The following is a 20,904-nucleotide window of genomic DNA, read 5'->3' as shown; positions in this document are numbered from 1 at the left end:
GGTGGCTGAGAGGGTTCAGGATCTACCTGATTATAAACCTCCTCAGCCATCTCCTGCTCGTCCTGAAGAGCAGCAACTGCAGGAAACCATTGGTGCCTGCAGTTCGCCCTCGTCAGCCGTCGAATCATTTGAGAGGTTTACAGGACTCTCAAGATGATCGATGAGCTCTATCTGGAAGCCCATGATGCAAGTCGCCGCTCTGCCTCGGCACGAGCGGGACCACGCGGACCAGACGTTGAACCCCCTTCACTCGAGAAGAGGGCCAGACGAGAGCGGAGCGTTTTAAGAGAAAAACGCTCACAGTTCACACAGAGGATTCCCTCGAGAACCTCTCGTGCGCGCTCTTCTCCCAGGCAGGAAAAAACACACTCGTGTGCTGTACATTTCATTTTCTTACCGTTTCATTGAGTAGCGTTTTCAAACAGACAGTCCCTGAAGACGATGAGGTGATTTGTCATGTTTGCAAGGCGCCCCTTTATACTTCCAGGTCGCACGTTAATCATTCACGCTAATGATTCACGGGCTGTCGCCGGTCAATATGATTGACGTGATTTGATAGTGATTTCAGACACCTGTCACGCCTGAGGCGTTCCCCATAGCGTCGTTGACGTATTGTTGAGTTCCCTTCGAAAGGGAACTGAATTATACCAATGAAAGGGTTCCTAAATTCAGATTATCTTGGTTACTTTGATATGTTGCTTGTTGATGATTAATGACTGTTTGTTTGCTCTGTGATAGTTGTGCGTGTCACACCCCTACTTGTACCCGTCCACTGGCTATACCTGAAGCTGCTAGCATCACATTTCAAGCTTTTACGCTGACCTTTAGGACTGTCACTAAAAGCACTCTCCTACCCTCATGAACCCACAAAAAATACAGTCACTGATCAGGTAGGAAGTCAACCATCATAACCAGAGGAATGCAAATTTTTTGAACATGCTTATTTGTCTCATGTAAGTTATTGTGGAACAGATGCAGGGATGTAGTGGAGGCTAAACGCACATAAACGCCGTTTACGCACCTCCCAATATTTGGGAATCGCAGAGGCGGAAAGTAAAGAATTACATTTACTCGCATTACTGTAAATGAGTAGTTTTTTGTGTACTTCTATTTTTAAAGTAGTTTTTAAAATCTGTAATTTTACTTTTACTTAAGTATGTTTTGTTTGAAGTATTGTACTTCGCTACATTTTAAATCATATCCGTTACAGATTATTTATCTATTTATTTATCTGATTATTTATAATTTATTTTATATACAGATAGATGCAGAAGTAAATATCCAGACAGACATATTATTAAATATGCCGATGATACAGTGGTGCTGAGTCTGTTAAAGCAAGGTGACACAGAGCATGGGCCCATTTTGACATTTTTTTGGATTGGTGTGAGAGTTCTCATTTACAAATTAACATATCCAAAACTAAAGATATGACTGTAGAATTTTATAACTCTGTCGGAACTCCATTTAAAGTAGTTATTGCGGGTAAAGAGGTTGAGAAGGTCAGTTCATATAAGTATTTGGGTACATTGATTGATGATAAACTTAGATGGGTGGAAAACACAAATCTTATTATATCGAAAGCACAAAAACGGTTATATTTACTGAGGAAGCTTAAGTCCTTTGAAGTGGATAAATCCATATTGATAATGTTTTATAGATCTTTCATTGAAAGTGTTTTAACTTTTGCTATGATCTGTTGGTTGTATGAATTAAATGTTAAAAGTAGATCCCAGCTTCAGCACATTATTAATTTACGATCAAAGATTACAGGATCTGTACAGTTGGGTTTGTCTGCTTTGTGTGAGAGAAATGTTCTTACACAGCAAAATCCCCAGTGTTAAATTAACACTGCTCAGTGTTTATATGAGTCCACACTCTCAGAGTGTTATAGTGACACTGAACCAGTGTTGAAGTGAATGAGATAATTAAGTGCTTAATTGAGTGATGATTGAGTATTATTGAAGACACTTGATGTTAACAAGCAGAATCACTGAAGGAGAAAATTAATGTAAAATGTTCACCATTATGGTGATTGGTGTTTAGTTTAGTTGGCCTCTTGACCCTTACATTATTAACTTTAGATTTTGTTTGGCGGCTGTAATTCAGTTGTAACAGCCAGATGAACAAAAAAGAAGGTGTTCTGATGGTGTTGGTTGTGTTTTAACATAATCATTGTTTGACCTGAATCACTGAACTCATTGAGAGCCTAATTTCTGAGTTAAGTTTACTTTATGGATTATAGCAGCACTGTCATTGTTGAGCGTAACATGTATAGCTATTTCAATGAAATCCAAAGGATCAAATCAATTACAAAAAAAAAAAAAACCTTCTCAAGAAGTATTTCAGGTAGGCACACACAGACATGAATAATTAGCGTATGAATCTCAGCAATGCAAGCAAGGCTGATTCTTGATGTCTGTGTCAAAAAAAAAAAAAATTATATGTGAACAACTTGAATAAATTATTTGGATTGTGTTGTAAAAGTTTAAAATATTATGGTGAATAAAGAAAAGTTAATTTAACACTGGGGATTTTGCTGTCTAGGAAGTCTTTGACTATCCTAGAAGATACATCCCACATTTTGATTTTAGAATTTGAATTGCTTCCCTCACGAAAGCGATATAGAGTGTCCAAGTGGAGGACCGTTAAAGCTTCTAGGTCTTTTGTTTCAAACGCAGTTATGAGTGTAAATACTTATTTGAAACAAAGATAAGGTGCTGTGAATTTTAAATAGTAGCTATATGAAGAATTATTTTAAATGGCCGGGGTTTGTGATATTTTTTCGTAAGGTTTTGTGATGTTTTGCTTGTTTTATGTTTTATAAAAATGTGTATGTTTGTGAGGTTGAAGCTACTTAAATTGCCCTGTAAAGGGACAAAAAAAGATTTTACTACTACTGAGTAAAAAAAAAAATGCAAAGAAAAAAAATCGCGCCAAGGAAACTGCACTGATTGATTGATGGGCGGGAGAACAAACGCGCTAAAGAATGATGGAGACGGACAAAACAAATGCATATCCAGCTGAAATCGAAATACCATCCATTTCTCTTGAAGCAAACCCATGGCCATATTTAAGCGACCACTTTGACTTCAAGTGCAAGAAAGACAACAGCTTTATTATGCAGTGTAAGCTGTGTTTGCCCAAGTCGACTGAACTGGCAGCTTATAAAAACTCTACATCAAACCTGCGCAAGGATGTTGAGGTAAGTTAATATTACTTTCTTTAGTATCTTTAGTTATTTTACATAATTGTTGTACTGTTGCGATGCATCAGTGCATGACCTTGTTAGCACGAGGGTCGGTGTGATTAACAGGGACTTCTGGCAAAATTGTCAATGAAGAATTAAGCTAGCTCTTTTTCCAGTGTCACGATAAGTGTCATATAAAATGAATAAAAGTGTTATATTTTAGAGTAGATCTGCTGATTTTGCATTAGATTTAAGCATTGCTGTAGACTATAACATTATAACTAGTGCTGTCAAAATTAACGCATTAACACAACCCATTCTCACTCCCAAGGCGTCAACAAATGAAGCATGGTCAAGCGCCCGAGGCGTCACACAGCAGACGCCGAAGGCGCCCCTTGGCGTCACTCTGTGGCGCATTAGGAACTCCTTTGCTTTCAATGGGAAACCTGTGGCGGCAATAACAGACGCGAATTTTATCAGTAGTGAAATGTTCTGCTGTGATGGAAGGAACTTAATGTTGCTACATTAAATATATCTGAAATTTATGTTAAACAACATTATGTTCAACTTTTCTTGAATTAGTGTACTAATGTTTTTACAAAAGATAAGAAATAAGAAGCCTAAAACAGGACAGTGATGAGACAGACACACGTACACCCCTATAGAGAACGAACAGATGAAATCTGTCATACGAGACTCAAGTCTGTCCTGATGAGTGAGTGAGCAGAAATGAACAAGAAAATACTAAGAGAGAAAGGTTTTGGAGTGCAAGTGCCACAAATAACTCAATAAAACTTAGATTTTATTTTAAAAATAATAATTTCTCAAAGAAAATGACAATATATTATGACTGAGATGTGGTATAAACTACTTTAAAAGATCGATACAATCTATACTGTACTTCTGTCAAACCATGTGCAAACATTGCAAAGCAAAGATTGTTTTGTCGGAAATTTTTTTTTTAGTCTTTCAGCTCATCGAGACTAGCAACATATTTATGTCAGATTTGTTCTGGTAAAGATGGGTTCAAGAGTACTTACCGCAACTTCAAGAACGTCAGAAATGGTCGAGAGTCAAATGCAACTTTAAATCAGGAGACATAGTGCTTATAGTGGATAACAGGGATTTACTTTTTTGAAGATTTTTCCTTTTTTGGAAGAAGAAATGGACATTATACAAAGTTGTTAATGCATTGTTAATTTGAAAATTTCATGTCCTAATGAAAATTTAATCATTATTTGATAGTAATTAAGGGGCTGGAATGTAGTAGACATGAAAGAGTTAATGTTGTCATGTGATCATGGTGGGGGGTCATGGGATTACGTGGGAATGTGAATATTAGTCACCTGTTCACTGATCGAGGTAGAGAAACATCAGTCTGTGCAGTAAAGAAAAGCAAGTAAAAGTAATTTTTTATGCACCAATGTTTTATTTTTGCGTCACAAGTGCTTAGAGTCACTGTCTTACTCTCTCAGCGGTTTGGATCATTGGATCGAGTAGCCGCTAAACGAACTAAGACAATGCATGCACTGAGACAAAAATGCGTTTGCCCACCTAAATCTAGGCGAGACGGGGAATAACCCATATTTCAAAAAACCTTGGCGTGTTCCTTTAACACATAATTTATAAGTTTATTTTTTTGACATACGTCAGCATGACTTCAGAGCAAGGTCGACCGCACTCGGACACATTTCTAACCGGCATGCATCTCGCAGTGATCACTGGTGATCGGTTCTGTGCAGATTTTGCTCATCTCAAACTTATTGAGCTTATTGAACCAAGGACTAAACAGAACTGAGAACAATCATTAAGAACATGACACATTCAAAGGGGGAACACATGGCAGGCTAACATAAGGAACAAGGAAGCATATAATAAACAGGAATCAGGAAACATAACTATGAGAGTTTAAAAAAAAAATGAAACGGTTTCTAGTGATCTTAAGTATCTTGATTAGCTGGTTCAGGTGTGGCCCTCAAGACAGGTGAAGGTTTGGACCCTGGGGGCATATTACAGAAACATCTTTAAAATCCTATCTTATCTGTTTGGTAACCATGGACATTTCTGTTAGATCCTCATTTATGTCAAAAGCTATTACAGAATGACATTTCTTACGTGAATTATCTTATCTGAACAATGAAGAGGAAAAGGGTATTACAGAAGCATCCAAACTCAAAAAAAAAAAAAAAAAAACTCTTAACTTTAGGACAGCCACACTGGTATCTGATAACATCAAAATTATTTGAAAGCCAACAGTACAAATTACATAATAATGATGTGTTCATACGAGGTTCATGTGTATAACCACAATCTTTGGGGGGGTGGAATCATTTAAAGTAATGTAATTGTTTGGTTTTAGCCAGTTTTTGTCAAACACAGCACATCTTGGTTATAGTCTGTGATCATATCATTAGCAATAAGTGCTTTTGAAGTAAGGGATTGATTATTCAGAAACCCAAGCTTTATCATTAGCTCATTTGTATAATATCAGTTTTTTTATTTGTTGAACATCAACTAAATTTTTACCCTTAGATCGGTTTGGAAGTTTTTTGTATTTCCTAATTCGGAGAACAGACACAGTCTCTATGATGATATCTAGGTGAAAGAGCCTCTATGTGATGGGATTTATCTGACCTCAGTGACGTGAGACATCAGACGGTCGGTTTAGCCAGTTTGTCTGCTTCCTGACCTGAGCCCCAGATTGTCATGTTTGAGCTCTAAGACTATGTGCCATATTACTAGAGAGAAGAGCACACCATCCCAGGAGGGATGAATACCATCTCTTTTCAACAGGCCAGGTCTGCCCCAAAAACTTTTCCAATTGTCTATAAATTCTAAATTATTTTGCGGACACCACTTAGACAACCAGCCATTGAGTGATGATAATCTGCTAACCATCTCATCATTCCTGCGAACATGCACATGCACTGAGACGAAAATGCGTTTGCCATATTTCAAAAAACCTTGGTGTGTTCCTTTAAACACATAATTTATAAGTTTAGTTTTTTGACATACGTCAGCATGACTTCAGAGCAAGGTCGACCGCACTCGGACACATTTCTAACCAGCATGTATCTCGCAGTGATCACTGGTGATCGGTTCTGAGCAGATTTTGCTCATCTCAAACTTATTGAGCTTATTGAACCAAGGAATAAACAGAACTGAGAAACACATGACATGAACAACCATTAAGAACATGACACATTCAAAGGGGGAGCACATGGCAGGCTAACATAAGGAACAAGGAACCACATAACAAACAGGAAGCAGGAAGCAGGAAACATAACGATGAGTTTTTCAGCAAAATCAAAACCAATGATACAGTTTCTAGTGATCTTAAGTATCTTGATTAGCTGGTTCAGGTGTTGCCCTCAAGACAGGTGAAGGTTTGGACCCTGGGGGCATATTACAGAAACATCTTTAAAATCCTATCTTATCTGTTTGGTAACCATGGACATTTCTGTTAGATCCTCATTTAGGTCAAAAGCTATTACAGAATGTCTTATGTGCATTATCTAGGGGGGTAGGAAAAGGGTATTACAGAAGCATCCAAACTAAAAACAACAACAACAACAAAAAAAATAACCCTAAAAACTCTCTTAACTTTAGGACAACCAGACTGGTATCTGATAACTTCAAAATTATTTGAAATCCAACAGTACAAATCACATAATAATGATGTGCTGCAATTCCACAACAAAACATAAATATGTATGGACTCCCACAAAATATAGTGATAGGCTTTGCCTTTTCTACTTGGCTTATCAAAACATCTTTCTGTTGCACTTAATTAAAAGCAGAACTATTTTGTTTTCTCCGTTTTAATAATTTTAATCTCCATTCTCCAGCTGCTGCTTTTGGTTGTTTGGTAACAGACCAGAGATTTGATTACTGGATTCAATGGAGCGGTTTAAGATTTCCTAACTACAGATTAGACAAGATTTTGTAAAATAAAACAAGAATCCTAAATCAAGTTAAGTTAATTTGCTTCTGTACAACGAATTTGTGAAAAATCCGAAATTAACTTGTCATTGGGCCCTATTTTAATGATCTGAAACGCAAGTATCAAACGCGAAACGCAAGTAACTTTGTGTTGGCGGATCTCGGGCGCTGTTGCTATTATACCATCGGGATAAATGACTCTAGCCTGGTCCCACCAGACTCTTGTACATTTCATCTGTACATGAGCTGTGTCCCAATGTGAAGGCTGCGTCCTTCGAAGGACCCAGCCTGCTCAGCCTTCGAAGGAAGCTCCGCATGTAGCCTTCGTATGATTCCCGAATTGCGCAGGTGTTCCCGATTACCGCCCCTGACGCCAAGCAACGGTGCGAGAGTAGCCTACAGCTGCCATCCTGATAATTCATTTTATATAATTGAATAAACAGTATTTTGTTTATATTTTACTGGAGGACATGGTGAGGATGTTTCAGTCATGTATTTTCGGCTTTAATAGCCGGATCATGGCCAGAAGTGTTCTGCGTCCCAATTCAGAAGCTGCTTCCTGAATTGCCAGATTACACTTTAAACTGTTCAAGTATTGGGTGTTAACTTACGTAAATAGTGTAATGAGAAGAAAAGAAAACATACATGGGCATATGGTTCAAATGTTCACTTATATCTTACCTGATGCGATTTTGTAGGCTAGTGTATTCTTTTTATTATGTAGCATAAATGGACAATATAAATTATGAATATGAATATGGTAAATATATTTTTAAACCGTATTATGGAGGGGGAAAAAAACTCCATCTGTGGGAAAAAACAAAACAATCCGTGGCTAGGAGCGCGTCTTAAAAATGAACTGAAACAAAATATAGCCTACCTATACAAGCTTGAAATGTCCACTTTTAAACGAACAAATTCGAATCGAATTTCCAGGTTCTAATTTGGCCTTAGAAAACCAGCAAAATCCACATTTTCCCCCCTATTAATTTGTGAATATTTCAAATATTTAATAAAGGGGAAAAAAGTCATAAACAAAAATCTGAAAATACGTCAATATTTTTTTTTTTTTTTGCGCAGCATTTGGTGTACAGTTCAAATTCAAATTTTGGTGCTCAACTTTGCGTTTTAAAGATAGCCGAACAACCGTTCATTTTTCGTTTTTCAATTACGGGTTAAAAAAAGAAAAACGCGTGGACGCAAAAGTCCTTATATTATTAAATATTTCAAATAATGTAGGCTATTTGTAGAAAAAGTTAGTCTTGGGTCCGTGTACTTTTGCGTCCATTCGTTTTTGCACAAATAAAAGTAGTTGTGAATGATGTATTATTATTTTCTGTATGACCAGAAATGATAGAGTAGCCTATTTTAAGTTGTTTCCACTGTTGATAGAAAAATGCAAGTGTCCGCGCCCGCGCACCTCCACACTCCACACAAACACTTGAATATGTTCAAAATCTTGTGTTTATTTATGATAATCTTAGCCCTGTATTATTATTGTCTAACCTGTATTATGACTGACATTTGACGAATTGCTTTGTTCCTTTTTTTTTTGATAAAAGCGGCTTCTAAATATGTAGCCTACTAATAATAATAATGATAATTAGTATTATTATTATTTGTGTTTATAATTATAACTATAAATGAGTTCACTGAAGACAGTAGGCTAATATGTTAATCATAAAATAATTTATGAATGTTTTATTTTTATATAATAAAACCTTGTGTTTGTGTTATTTTTAATTTTTATATTTGAAGTCTTTTTTTGCTTATTCTATTATACTGAGCTTTTTCCTCCCAAAAATGGAGTTTTAGAAAATTGAAGAAATTATCCATTTAAAAACTGAAGTTTAAACACAATGCAAACCATCCCTCATAAACAGGTGCCCTGGTTGAATCATCGTGTTCACGATTTGTTAAACCGAGGCAACAGTTTAAGAATCCGTGAGTACAGTTTATAAACTGAGGGGACGGATTGCACAACCGTCGCCACGGATTGATTTTTTCCCCCACAGGAGACTTTCCGGGCTCCGTACTACGGGAATATAAAACCCAATTGAATATAAAAAAGTGCAGTTCAAATGTTACTCCCGCTCATCATCGGTAGCTGTCACAGTTGCTAGGCGAGAAGAACAATCATCCGTCATTTTTTTAAAATAAAAGTGCTGTCGTCACCGGCACGCAATGACTTATGGGGTAGGATCGGGTAGGATAGACCGCGAAGGATCCATTTATGTAAACCGTTTAACAGTTTTCATTTATGTATCCTTCCTTTCACGGGGAAACGAAGGGTGCATTTGGCGTCGCTTTTGAATCAGGGTAGCCTTCGTCACGCCGCGATGACGCAACCGGCCTTTGAATACGGCCTTCGAAGGATGCGAAATTGAATTGGGACAGCCTTCATCGCGCCGCGGTGACGCAATCGGCCTTCAAATGCGGCCTTCGAAGATGCAGCCTTTGAATTGGGACATCCTTGTCGCGCCGCTGTGACGCAATCGGCCTTCAAATGCGGCCAATCAGCCTTCAAATACGGCCTTCGAAGGACGCAACCTTCACATTGGGACACAGCTATAGAGTCTGGCACTGCTCCATTGACAAGCGTTAACTTCCTTGTAGGCGGGGACTCTATTGAAGTCTAAAACTATTGGATCTGCCCAGAGTCACTCTGGATCTACCATAACCAATCGTTAACGTTTAACGTAGTGACGTATGTCATGTCGAACCCCGTGGGGAGGAGGGCCACAACATCATGGCCACCAACAAAACTAAGCAAAGATTGTTCTTGCTCCGGCTTTAACTTCTTGATATTCGGCAGCGTTGCCACAACAGACCGAATGGCTTCAAAATAACACACAACATCAATGTCATCGTTCTCAGCCACTCCCTCTGTTCGCTGATTGGCCCGGTAAAATATTCACCGGAGAAAACTAAAGACAACAGCACAATCCCAGATGTAGTACTGAAGGAAAATTAAAATTGAGCGGAAGTACGGCAGATTTGCCAGAAGCACGCTACATTATATTCATATTTGCATTCAGACCTGAACTTTTATCTGAATGTTTATATTACAAGCTGCATTCCGTATGGTTTTAATAGGCCTATGGCATGCTACTTTGTGAGGTGGGGGTATCTGATTACACTGCCTCGGGTGTATAGTTTTAATATGGCACTCTACTTTGTGAGGTGGAGCTGATTTCACTGGATCACTCGGGGTGTGTTTTAGCCACAGCCTGTCCCCTTCTGAGCTCTATTTAAGCAGCAGACTGACAAAACACATCACACTTTTCCAGCTTTGACCAGACGAGCTGCTCTTGAGAAGCATTTCAGACTGCCATCATTCATGTAAGTATACTTTCACTCAAGGGCACTTGACTTAAGATGTAGCTAGCTAACAGTTTCTAATACTTTGCATGAGATTATCCTGCCCAATTTTCTGCCACTGCGTATCTAAAGCACGAATTAATGTTTTCATTTGGAGTCCTCTTTACACAAAATTTACCCATAGACATTAATTGGTTGTCTAGCAATAGCATTCCAACAGCTTGTTTTAAATGAAAAGTCAAAATAGGTTTAAAATGTTATGTGTAGATTTAAGGAAAGGTTTGGCGTTAGATTTACGAAAATAATTCACAAATAATAATAAAAAAATAATAATTTACGCAAATAAGGGCATTTCTCATGGCATGAGCATGAGGCAAGGCAGGCGGCGCCGCCTTAAAAAACTGAATGAGTAAAAAATCCATATTACAAAAATAAATAAATGCAAATATTACCAAATGTGACATTAAAAAGTTTATTAATCAGTAGTTTTTCTAAAGTAACACTTTCCAACAGTGACACCAGCAAGAAAAGTTACATCGGGGGTCCGCTGTTTTTCTCTGCCCCCAGGGGGCGACCCCTTGACTCTTTAACATTAGTTGCCTTCCAATCGCTCACGTTCGACGTGTCGACTGATTGGGATCATGCTTAGGGAGCCATTCATCTTCGAGTATTGAAAAAATGAGCCAAATCACATTGGCGCGGGAGCTTTGCATCTCACGCTCAGCCCCGCAGCGCGGGTATAAATATGAAAGTGGAAGCACGCACCATTTGTCTTCCACTTCGGAGGCGATCGGTCTTCACGTCGATGTCACTGAAGAGTGTTGAATATTTTTCAACGAGCGAATGTGTCGGTACTTCTTCAGGAAGGCTCTCCCAGTGCTGGTGGTTCTACAGCGCGAGTGCAGTTGTGGTCGAGAGCCTTCTGAGCTCTCAACTGCTGTTTTAACAGCATTCTTTTTGTGTTTGTTTGTCTGACAGCCGGTTGAGGGCGAAGAAAGTGAGTGCTTCACTGGTACAGGCTGCACCATCCCTGTCAGTGTTGCTGCGATCATTCCCCAGTGTTGCTGCGATCATTCCCCAGTGTGCTCCGGCACTGGTGAGAGTTTTTAATTTCCTGAAAGAGCAACACGGGTGCGTTTGCGTTTTTTGATTAAAAAAAAAGAAAAATATGTAATTTCACCCGTGCGTTTCTGGATGCGGTCGTTCCCTGTCCCCATCTGACGGTCACAATAGTTGTTTCACGTGTTTGGGCTTACAGCATGCTGAAGCAGCTTGTGTGGGTAGTTCAACATTACTATCGGGGTGTTGAGATCGATACTCACCTTCGTCTGTGAAGGTGGAGTCACCATTATCACGCCCCACCCCAGGGTGCCGTGTTGGATGGGTGATGGCTTCCCCTTCTGGTAATTCCTCTATCACACCGCAGCCGGTGGAGCCCCCCGTTAAGCGCCCTGGTCCATCTGTAATGTACCGACGAACCGTTTCATTCTGGAGATGATGACTCGGCTGCATAACGTTGCCCGAACCAGATCCAGAGATGTTAGCTATGCTGAAACGGGCCGCCAAGGCTTTCGGCCTCGAGTGGAATCCTCTACCGTGTCCCGTTCAGTCTCGGTTGGAAGATTGGTTTCTCAGGGCGGGCCGTGCTGGTTCTCAGCTCGCCGGCCTAGTGCATTTCTTTCCCGAAGTGCATGGGGAACTTACCAGGCCATGGATGCCACCTTTCTCTGCCACAAACTGCCTGAGTAGCTCTTCCCCCCTCACTACCATTGACGGAGGAACGGTGAAGGGTTACAAGGCTATCCCTCCAGTGTAGCAGTCTGTCGTGAAACACCTGTGTCCGGCGGCCGCTGCCTCTTCTGGCTCAACCTGGCTGATATGGGGGATGCGGACAAATTTCGGTTACTAGACTCCCCTATTTCCCAGGTTGGGCTGTTCGGTGACGTGGTAGAGAACAGTGCCCAACAGTTCTCGGCCGCCCATGTGCAGAAGGAGGCCATCCGGCACATCCTGCCCCGGCGGCCCGCTACTGCCTCCACCCTGCCCGGTGGCAGCTCCTCTGCCTGCTCGTCCTTCTGACACCACCTCCACTCCCGCAAAGCCACCGCAGCAGCCTCCAAACAGGCCTGAGCATGGAGCCGGCCGCAGGGAGGCCGCCCAGCCCGTCTCAGGCGCTGCCAAACCAGGTGGTAAGCATCAGACCAAGCGTTCCTGAGACAGACCACCCAGGGATGGGGAACGCGCTCTTCAGATGGTTTCGCCGCTGGCTCCCCAGAGTCCAGAAGTACCTAAATTGTCAAAAGAGCAAATTCCTCCATTCCTGGGTCCCAAGTGGGCCAGACTAGCGGTATGCGACCCTGTAAAGTCTGTGTGACCACAAACTTTTATTTCAATAAGACATCAACATCTAAACCTTTTAAATCTCAATAAGGACTTTTGTATGAATGAAATAAAGCAAAAGTGGATTGTAATAAGTGAAGATGCTGAGATCTTGAGATATCTATTAGTGTTTAATGTTCTGTCGCTGCCAGTCATTTGAATTAATTCAGGACATAACTGCAAATTAACAGTGTTTTTCTGTAAAACATTTAAGGGAAATTTCTGTTCTGAGTTTGTTGCACTTTATTTAAATTTGGATGTTTTACTTTTATGTTTTTTGTTTGTAATCCGCTGCTGCCAGTCAAATGACCGTTTTTTTATTATTTTTTTAATGCATTTATTGTAATTCCGCTTTCAAAAAGCGGAAGCTTTAAATAATAAGGTAAAAAAAAAAAAAAACTTCAGCTACAGTCTATGTTAATGACTGTGCTGTTACGTCCAAGGACGTATTCATTGTGTGTCTGTAACATACTAGGAGTGTTATGTGCATGTGTATTCTCTTTCTCTTTTCTTGTGCCTTTGATAGGATTAAGGGCTACCACCTGTGCTCGTTAAACTGTGAGTGTTGTCCGCGCACTGATTGGTGCGTGTCCTGAGGAGTCTAATAAAGCAGCAGAGAGAGTGCTGAGGAAAGGAAGAGACATCGCGGCGTTTGAGGTTGTTCCGCTCTCCAAGCCCAGACAAGTGAGCGCTGGTCGCGCTCTTTGATGTGTGTGGTCACAATGTGTGTCCTAACGTGACTCTTGAATTTATTTTTCAGTTATGATTAGTTAAGAGTTTGTGGGTAATGTAGGGTGGAGGATACCCAGAACTTTTCTCTTGTTTAATGGTTAGTTAGGGAGTGAGGGAAGTTATCTGTTTTGTTTTGTTTTGTTTTCTGTTTTGTATAGGTAAGGTAATGTTATTCCCCTTTTAGGTAGAGGTTATTTTTGTTTTCTTTTGAATTGGGCCCTCCTCCCGAGGTAACACTTTTTGTTTTGGATTTATTTGTAATGTGTTTTGTTTACTTGATGTTATTAATTTTTTTGTTTAGCTTTGTCAAAGGGTACAGAAATAAAAGGCAGACATGCCATTTCAAAGTGAACTTTGTTTGATTATTTGGTGAATCTGGGACTGGAGAGCTGGAGATCCTCAAAGTCTCTTCACTATTTGTTCGTCGTTCCCTATTATCCCCTGGACAAAGAGGTGAGACGTAACAGTGCCCATAGCATGGGATTATTGTGATTTATTTATGTAAAATCCAGCACTTCTAAAGACACCAACCTCAGTTTAAAATTATTAGGGTATTGTAAAACAAGAAAAGGTCATAATATTCTGACGAATATTTCATGATCTAGGGGACCGCGCAAGACATACTAGTGTATGCACAATTAGTCTGATCACCTTATTTTATTACAGAACTGCAAGAATAATATACAAACAACAGATCACACTAAAGAGCATTAGAATTAGACACATCTTACAATATTAATTAAGATTAAAGTCTATTTTGGGGGGATTCAATTAAAGGTTTGGGGTAAATTTATACACTCTAAAAAATGCTGGGTTATTTGTATTTGCAATCCTGTGCTGGTTCGTTCTCGTGTGAACATTGTTATTCTTCCTTGTATGTTTCTCAAATCAAGTCTGTCTGTCTTGTTTTCCACCTCAGGGTAGTTTTATTTCTATTTTGTTTTATTGTTTATTATTAAATAAAGCCTGTTTTCTAGGGATGGGCAAATGAAGCCTCATGAAGCACTGAGGCTTACCCCTGAATGTTTCAGGAAAAGAATCGAAGCATCAGTGTCGAAAACAGCACCATCTTGTGGCAGGTCAAATTAATAGCAGCCATAAACCCGAGTCCGCAAAGCCCGACAACACTAAATGTACAGTTTTCTGATAATATAATTAAACATATTAAAGTGTGGCAAAAAAAAATTATGTTACAATTATATTAATACTAATTATAAAAATACCAACAGAGTTGCTTGATGCAAGTAAATGTTGGTGTTATTTTTTTTTCTTCTATATATATATAATAGTAAATGGACTTAAACTTCCAAAACCCTGCAGAGTATTGGTCTGGGTTCAAACATTCCGACACGCAAAGTGAAGCATTCAAAGAAAGAAAGTGAGGCTTCGTTTTTCATTGATCACGTGTTTCTCTATGTGCTCTGGCATGGAGCTTCATGAGAAATTGTGCTGCGAACTCGATACATGCTTTGAAGCTTCAGTATCAAATATAACATCACTACCGTTTTCTTCTGCGTTTTAGTCCTCGCCTCTCCTCAAACCCAAACGGTGACAGTTGTTGTGTCTCCAGAAACTGGGTTGGGAAACACTGCAATAGAGTGTAAAGTTTATGCTAATTCTGATCTTTGATATTTTTTTCAGACAGATTTAATTTGAAGATGTCCTTCACAACTCCTCAACTAATTGGTGGAAATGGAGGTGGTGCATTCTCATGTACTGGTGAGAAGAACGGTGCCAGTTTACAGAAGATCGGAGTCTGGAAGGGAGACTGGTATATTAGGGCTGTCAGTGTCAAGCTTTCAGATGGGAAACATGAAACGTTTGGTAGACCAGATGGTAGACCATATGAAGAGTTCACGTTCCAGCCTGGTGAGTGTTTCACCTCACTGTCCCTGTGGGGGAACGACGACAGAAATCGTCTTGGAGCCATCAAATTCGAGACCAGTCAGGGGAGAGAATTTTTTGCAAAGATGACAGACCAGAATTTAAAAACAGAATATAAGATTGATGTCAGCTCTGGTTTTTGTTTGGGAGTTGTAGGAAAATGTGGTCGGGACATTGACTGCATGGGATTCATGTTTCTCCGAGAGGAATCAAGAGTTCTCACCAATGTCCACTATCCCACTCTCCACCAACTGATACCAAAGGTGACAAAAGAAGAAATCAAATCCCTCACTTTCAGTAACAAATCCTCCACCACTCAAAAACAAAAAATTGAAAGCTCAAAGAAAGTGATCCAAAGATCCTCATGGTCTATGAGTCAGAGTTTTACTTCAACGGTTAGTATGGAAGTGAAGGCTGTGATTCCAAAGGTTGTAGAAGCTACTACAGGATTCCAGTTCACTGTTGGATCAGAAAACACTTATAATCTTGAGAACACAGATGAGAGAACCGAAACTCTGACTACAGATGTAGATGTGCCACCAGGGAAGAAGCTGGACGTTTCAATCACCATTGGCAGAGCCAATTTGGACCTGCCTTACACTGGCACAGTGAAGATCACCTGCAGGAATGGCCGTGTGTTACAGTATGGAACCAAGGGCAGCTACAAAGGCATCACTTACACTGAAATCAAAGTGGATACCAAGGAATCTCCTCTGTAATGTCAAGACAGATTGCACATATAATGCACAAGTTATTTGATTACTTCTAATTTTTTCAATCATGTATCAGTTGCTTTACATGCAGGCCTCATTGTATTTTTGGTGTGGTGTTTGGGGGTCCAGGGGATATATATATATATATATAATTTTTTTGTTGTTTTCAATAAACCTTCTATAAAACCAATACACAAATATTCATATAGCTTCATATTTAGTGTAAATCACTTTAAAGTAATCTGATTAAGTAATACTGTTTCAAATTACATTTAATACATAATAAATGACAATTTATTAAATAAACCCTCTGTTGAAAGCATTGTTCCCTCTAATTATTTTCATTACTTTACTCTATTGGGCAACCATTTTCACCACATGAGCAACGGTCTTTATACCAGACCTTAGAAGTGACAAAAAGTGGTTAAATCATATAGTTGTAACTTTAAAACAAATCCGTGTGCGATTGCTCGTGTAACCTTACTGTTAAAAGCGCGTAAAGCAGCAAGACCTGGGCTCCAGCAATTGATGGTGAGTTGGCTGGATTTTCTCTGGTATTTCTACAAAAACTATAATTTATCACGGTGCCTCCAAAAATATAGCCTATATGCTATACACAAAGGGAAAAAATTTATTTGTGTAAACAAGTATCCTTGGTTACATAAAACGCTACTTCACTGTTTGTTATGGGCTTATGGGTTGTTTTCTTCCTACAACAATACTGTAGTCAAATTACTGGATGAACATAAAGAATGAAACAAATACAAAATTGGTTACAAATAGTGACTTATTTATTTGACCCAAAACAAAAAAACCTTAAACGTAAAAAAATAATATATATATATATATATATATATATATCCTTTTTTTCTAGAAGAAATAAAATGAAACCACCCTTTTTTTATGGTATCAGTAGATTATAGAACGAACACAGAGCAAAGGGAAACAAACAGTCTCAGGTGGATAATACCAGTTATTAGTTACAGTTGTATACCTGTATGAATTCAAAACTTTAACTTAAATCACATATTCATCCTTTACATTGCTTAAATGTTCATAAACCAAGCGCTTGGATTTCGTTGGGGCCCAAATTCGGTGGTGCACATAAGGACAGTCACGAACGGATGACACAGTTTTCAAAGTACACAGTCAACCTGGTTACTCACCCAGTTACTCCACTCTGTTACAGCGAAACTCTCTATATGACACAGAGAAGTGGTTATGTGAAGCTTTTGTCCTCGTCTCCTTGACAAGAACAGGAAAAACTGTCCAACGCTGAAATAAAGTAATGCGTCACAGAAAATGGCCGACCAATCAGACACACGAAAGCGGGCGTTCTCTCTCCTTTAACACGTTGAAATGTCTATTTTCAGCATACAGCTGCCTGAAAATACTCTGATGCTGTTTGACTCTTCTTGGTCCTTCAATCCGGAGAAATAATAGACCCCTTTTCAGTTGGTGAACATGGTGACGTTTTTTTGTGGGCGGAGCTTAGGTGGTTGCAGAACGATCCCTCTGGCCGCTTCCCTAACGTTAAATTGCAAGTTTTGTTAGCTTGTTTTTTAACGATGACTAGAGAAAATCTGATTTTATCTTAATGTGCAAGGTCACTCACTGTCCAGGACCGTGATTGTTATTTGCAAAAGTAAATTTTAACGGACGGAACCAGATTGTCCGACCCGTAGCCGTTACATGCTCACTCAATGATGGACGATCTGAAAGGATTAACGTTAACGCTAGGCTACCTCCGGTTGAATGGCCTGACTTCTACACCTATCCAATAGAGAAACTGAGGGCATATAAATCTTTAGATGCCTATAACTATGTGCTGAATTGTCATGTACAAGACTTGTGTGGTAAGATCCGCGGTTCTGCCTAGCCAGCGCCAAGAAGACGACAATGTAAAGAGTGACATTACGGTGCAATTTTAATGATGTGAATATTTTCTAGAAATAAAATTTCCAGATACAGCATATTAATTTTGCATTGATTCTTGCACCCAACAACACAACAAGATGAAATTTAATAATAATAATAATAATTTGAGCTCCTTATTATGTAGCTGAATCTGTGCTGGTTTGTATTGGCCACCTGCAGTTTTCCCTTTTTTTGCCTCCGGCTAGCGCCGTGACGTAACTGTGACGTCGGCTCAAAATTGGTCTATAGAGAAACACTATAGTCCTTTCAGGCGAAACAGAAAATGACGGCTGCTACAATGATCAGAGCAGACTTAACGCATTTAGACTCTAAACACACGCAGAAAACATTCCTGATGTCACAATATATATATATTAATATATCTAAATGTGATCTAGGACACAAACACTATTGATAGATATATTTTAACAGCCTGTCGTTATGTTTTCTGTCTTCCTCCGAAAACAAAACCTGCTGCTCCTCTCCGTGCCCCAATTTCCCCTCCTCTCATTGGCTGATAGCTAACACACCCAACTAAATGGAACAACTCATTGGTTAGCATTCGAAATACTTCAGAATACAATTTTATAATTGTCTTCCACAAATAAATAAAAAATGAAAATACAATAAATTGAAATCAATGTGTACAAATATTCACACTGTTACACTCGGTTAGTCTAGTTCATTTGAATAAGTGTGAACGCTTTTATCTGAACCCTGTTGTGAACCAAACAAGTGGAGCGAGAACGCTGAAAAGACAAAAAAACACTTATGTGTTCAACTGAAATATCAACGTATGGAACAAAGGCATGTAAACCAACCAAAAATGGGACAAGATGTCACATGATGCACTGCAAAAACTGAAATCTAAGAAAAAAAAATTACTTCTAGAAAATACATCTTGTTTTTCGCCATGAAAGATAGAAGTCTTATAAAATGCATTGCACACTAGAATTTAAATCTTAACACTCTGGGGTTGTCTATCGCACCGAGCTCGATTTTTTTAATGTGCAGAATTGATGTCAGGTGTGTGTGGATTGCATCAATTTGCTCCTGATCTTCAAAGTACAACGACACAAGCACTTGTTGGTGGAACAATAGTGAAAACAGTGTCAAGCCACTTTGATTTCTTTTGGCCACCAAGGACTGTACAGAGAAAATTGAAAATGACATTAAAACCATGTCCATGTATGTCTCTGTAAGTTGTTTATTCTTGTAAGTCGTAAAAAAAAAGATGGGTGTTTATAAGTTTAGAGAGAGATTTTCATTTTCTTATAGCTAACGCAAACACACACCTTTATGAGATGCAAGTTAAAAAGAATTTGGTAAAGACAGAGTATGATAAAACCCACATTAAGTGCACATACCCTACATTTTAGTCCAGAACAGTAAGCTATTTAAAGAAATGATGTTGGAAATATCAAATAATAAAAAAAAAATTTGATTGAGTGTGCAGTTCAACTCTTTACTTAGAGAGAGATTTACATACATGTATACATATATGCCTATTATAAATGTGTCTTTTTTGTCTTCACACCATAGACTGTAAAAAAACAAGTTCATATATTTCCAATATCTACTGTAATGTTGCCCCAGAAACCATGTGGAGTGTGTTTTAATGCAAGGAGTAAACAGGGTCTTACCAGAAGAGGCGATCTCACGCAAGCTAAAGACAGGCAACAAAAGAAAATTAAAAAGAAAATGCATTTTAAAGTGAGTAGAGAAGACTAGGGGCAACTAAACCTACACGTGGTATAGCTGAGTTTAAGCCAGATAGAACATAAACCTGACCGTCAAGAACTTTTTGTCTCTCGAAATAAATTATAGACCCATCCATTGATATAGAAATGAATTGATATCTACCTACCAAGCTAATCGTTTATAAATAATAAATGTTGCGTCATTGTTAAACAACAATAACTTTAGCAGATTATTTAACATACAAATGGCAGAATCTATAATTTTTTGTCAGATTTTCATTATAACGATAAAAATCCTGGGCAAGATTCATCTTCATAAAGAAAGAACCATTCAATGATCCTGATTTAAGAATATTCTCCTCTGATATAAAGTCACTTTTTTCTTCTTTTAAGAAAATATCAAAACCTTTAAACTGAAAGGTTTCTAAAATAAATAATATCATTGATTCTGTTGTGAAGAACCTTTCATTTTTTATATTGACAAAATGTAAAATTGGATTGGTTTGTGTAGCCTATCAATCTCTCTTGATGTCACCCTTGTTATTTGTTTTTCTCTTTCTCACTGTTAATGTCTTGTATCCTTTCATTTGCAATACAAAATACATAAATGTATTATTTACTAACATAACTCAATTCGTGTCGCTGTACAGCCTCCCCCTACTGGACGCATCAGGAACAACAGGGGCCTAAAACTGTCAGGGGCGTAAAACTGCCGGCTCCTTACTCGGCCTACCTGATAAAAAGTTTTATGTAGTATTTTGAAATCATTTTGGACACAAGAGGGCAGCATAGCCCTGATTTTTTTGTTTAACCAAATAGCACTAAATAGCCTGTTTTTGACTTTTTCATACTTCTTGAATTGAAAAAAAAAGAATAAAATGGGTTTAGTTGTAATATTTGTATAATTGTACATAAAAATAAATGGTGTATTTACATTTTTAGAAGATATGAGATGTTTCCTGATTCTTTTTTTGACATGCATTTAAACCCTCGCAATAGCAAAACCGTTTAAGATATTCAATATCCATTCACAAAGTAGCATCTTTAATGTATTTTCATCATTTTAAAAAAGTTTGGTGAGAATAAAATAAACCACTTAGGAGGAGAAGCTAAAAACTTAAGAGTC

At 38.6% G+C, this 20,904-nt stretch overlaps 1 protein-coding gene across 1 annotated transcript; it reads left to right on the top strand.

Moving 5' to 3' along the window:
• The first annotated feature begins 15,222 nt into the window (after positions 1–15,222).
• Positions 15,223–16,288, top strand: LOC143736524 (aerolysin-like protein). The gene has a single exon (XM_077227220.1). It carries the CDS (start codon positions 15,223–15,225, stop codon positions 16,165–16,167), a length of 945 nt encoding a protein of 314 aa, XP_077083335.1. The 3' UTR covers positions 16,168–16,288.
• The last annotated feature ends 4,616 nt before the right edge of the window (positions 16,289–20,904 follow it).

Source organism: Siphateles boraxobius, unplaced genomic scaffold, assembly GCF_051911475.1.
Source record: "Siphateles boraxobius isolate OS27281-9 unplaced genomic scaffold, OSU_SipBor_1 130, whole genome shotgun sequence".
NCBI lineage: Eukaryota > Metazoa > Chordata > Actinopteri > Cypriniformes > Leuciscidae > Siphateles > Siphateles boraxobius.
The sequence above is the reverse complement of the archived record's forward strand: the minus strand, read 5'-3'. Positions and strand labels throughout refer to the sequence as shown.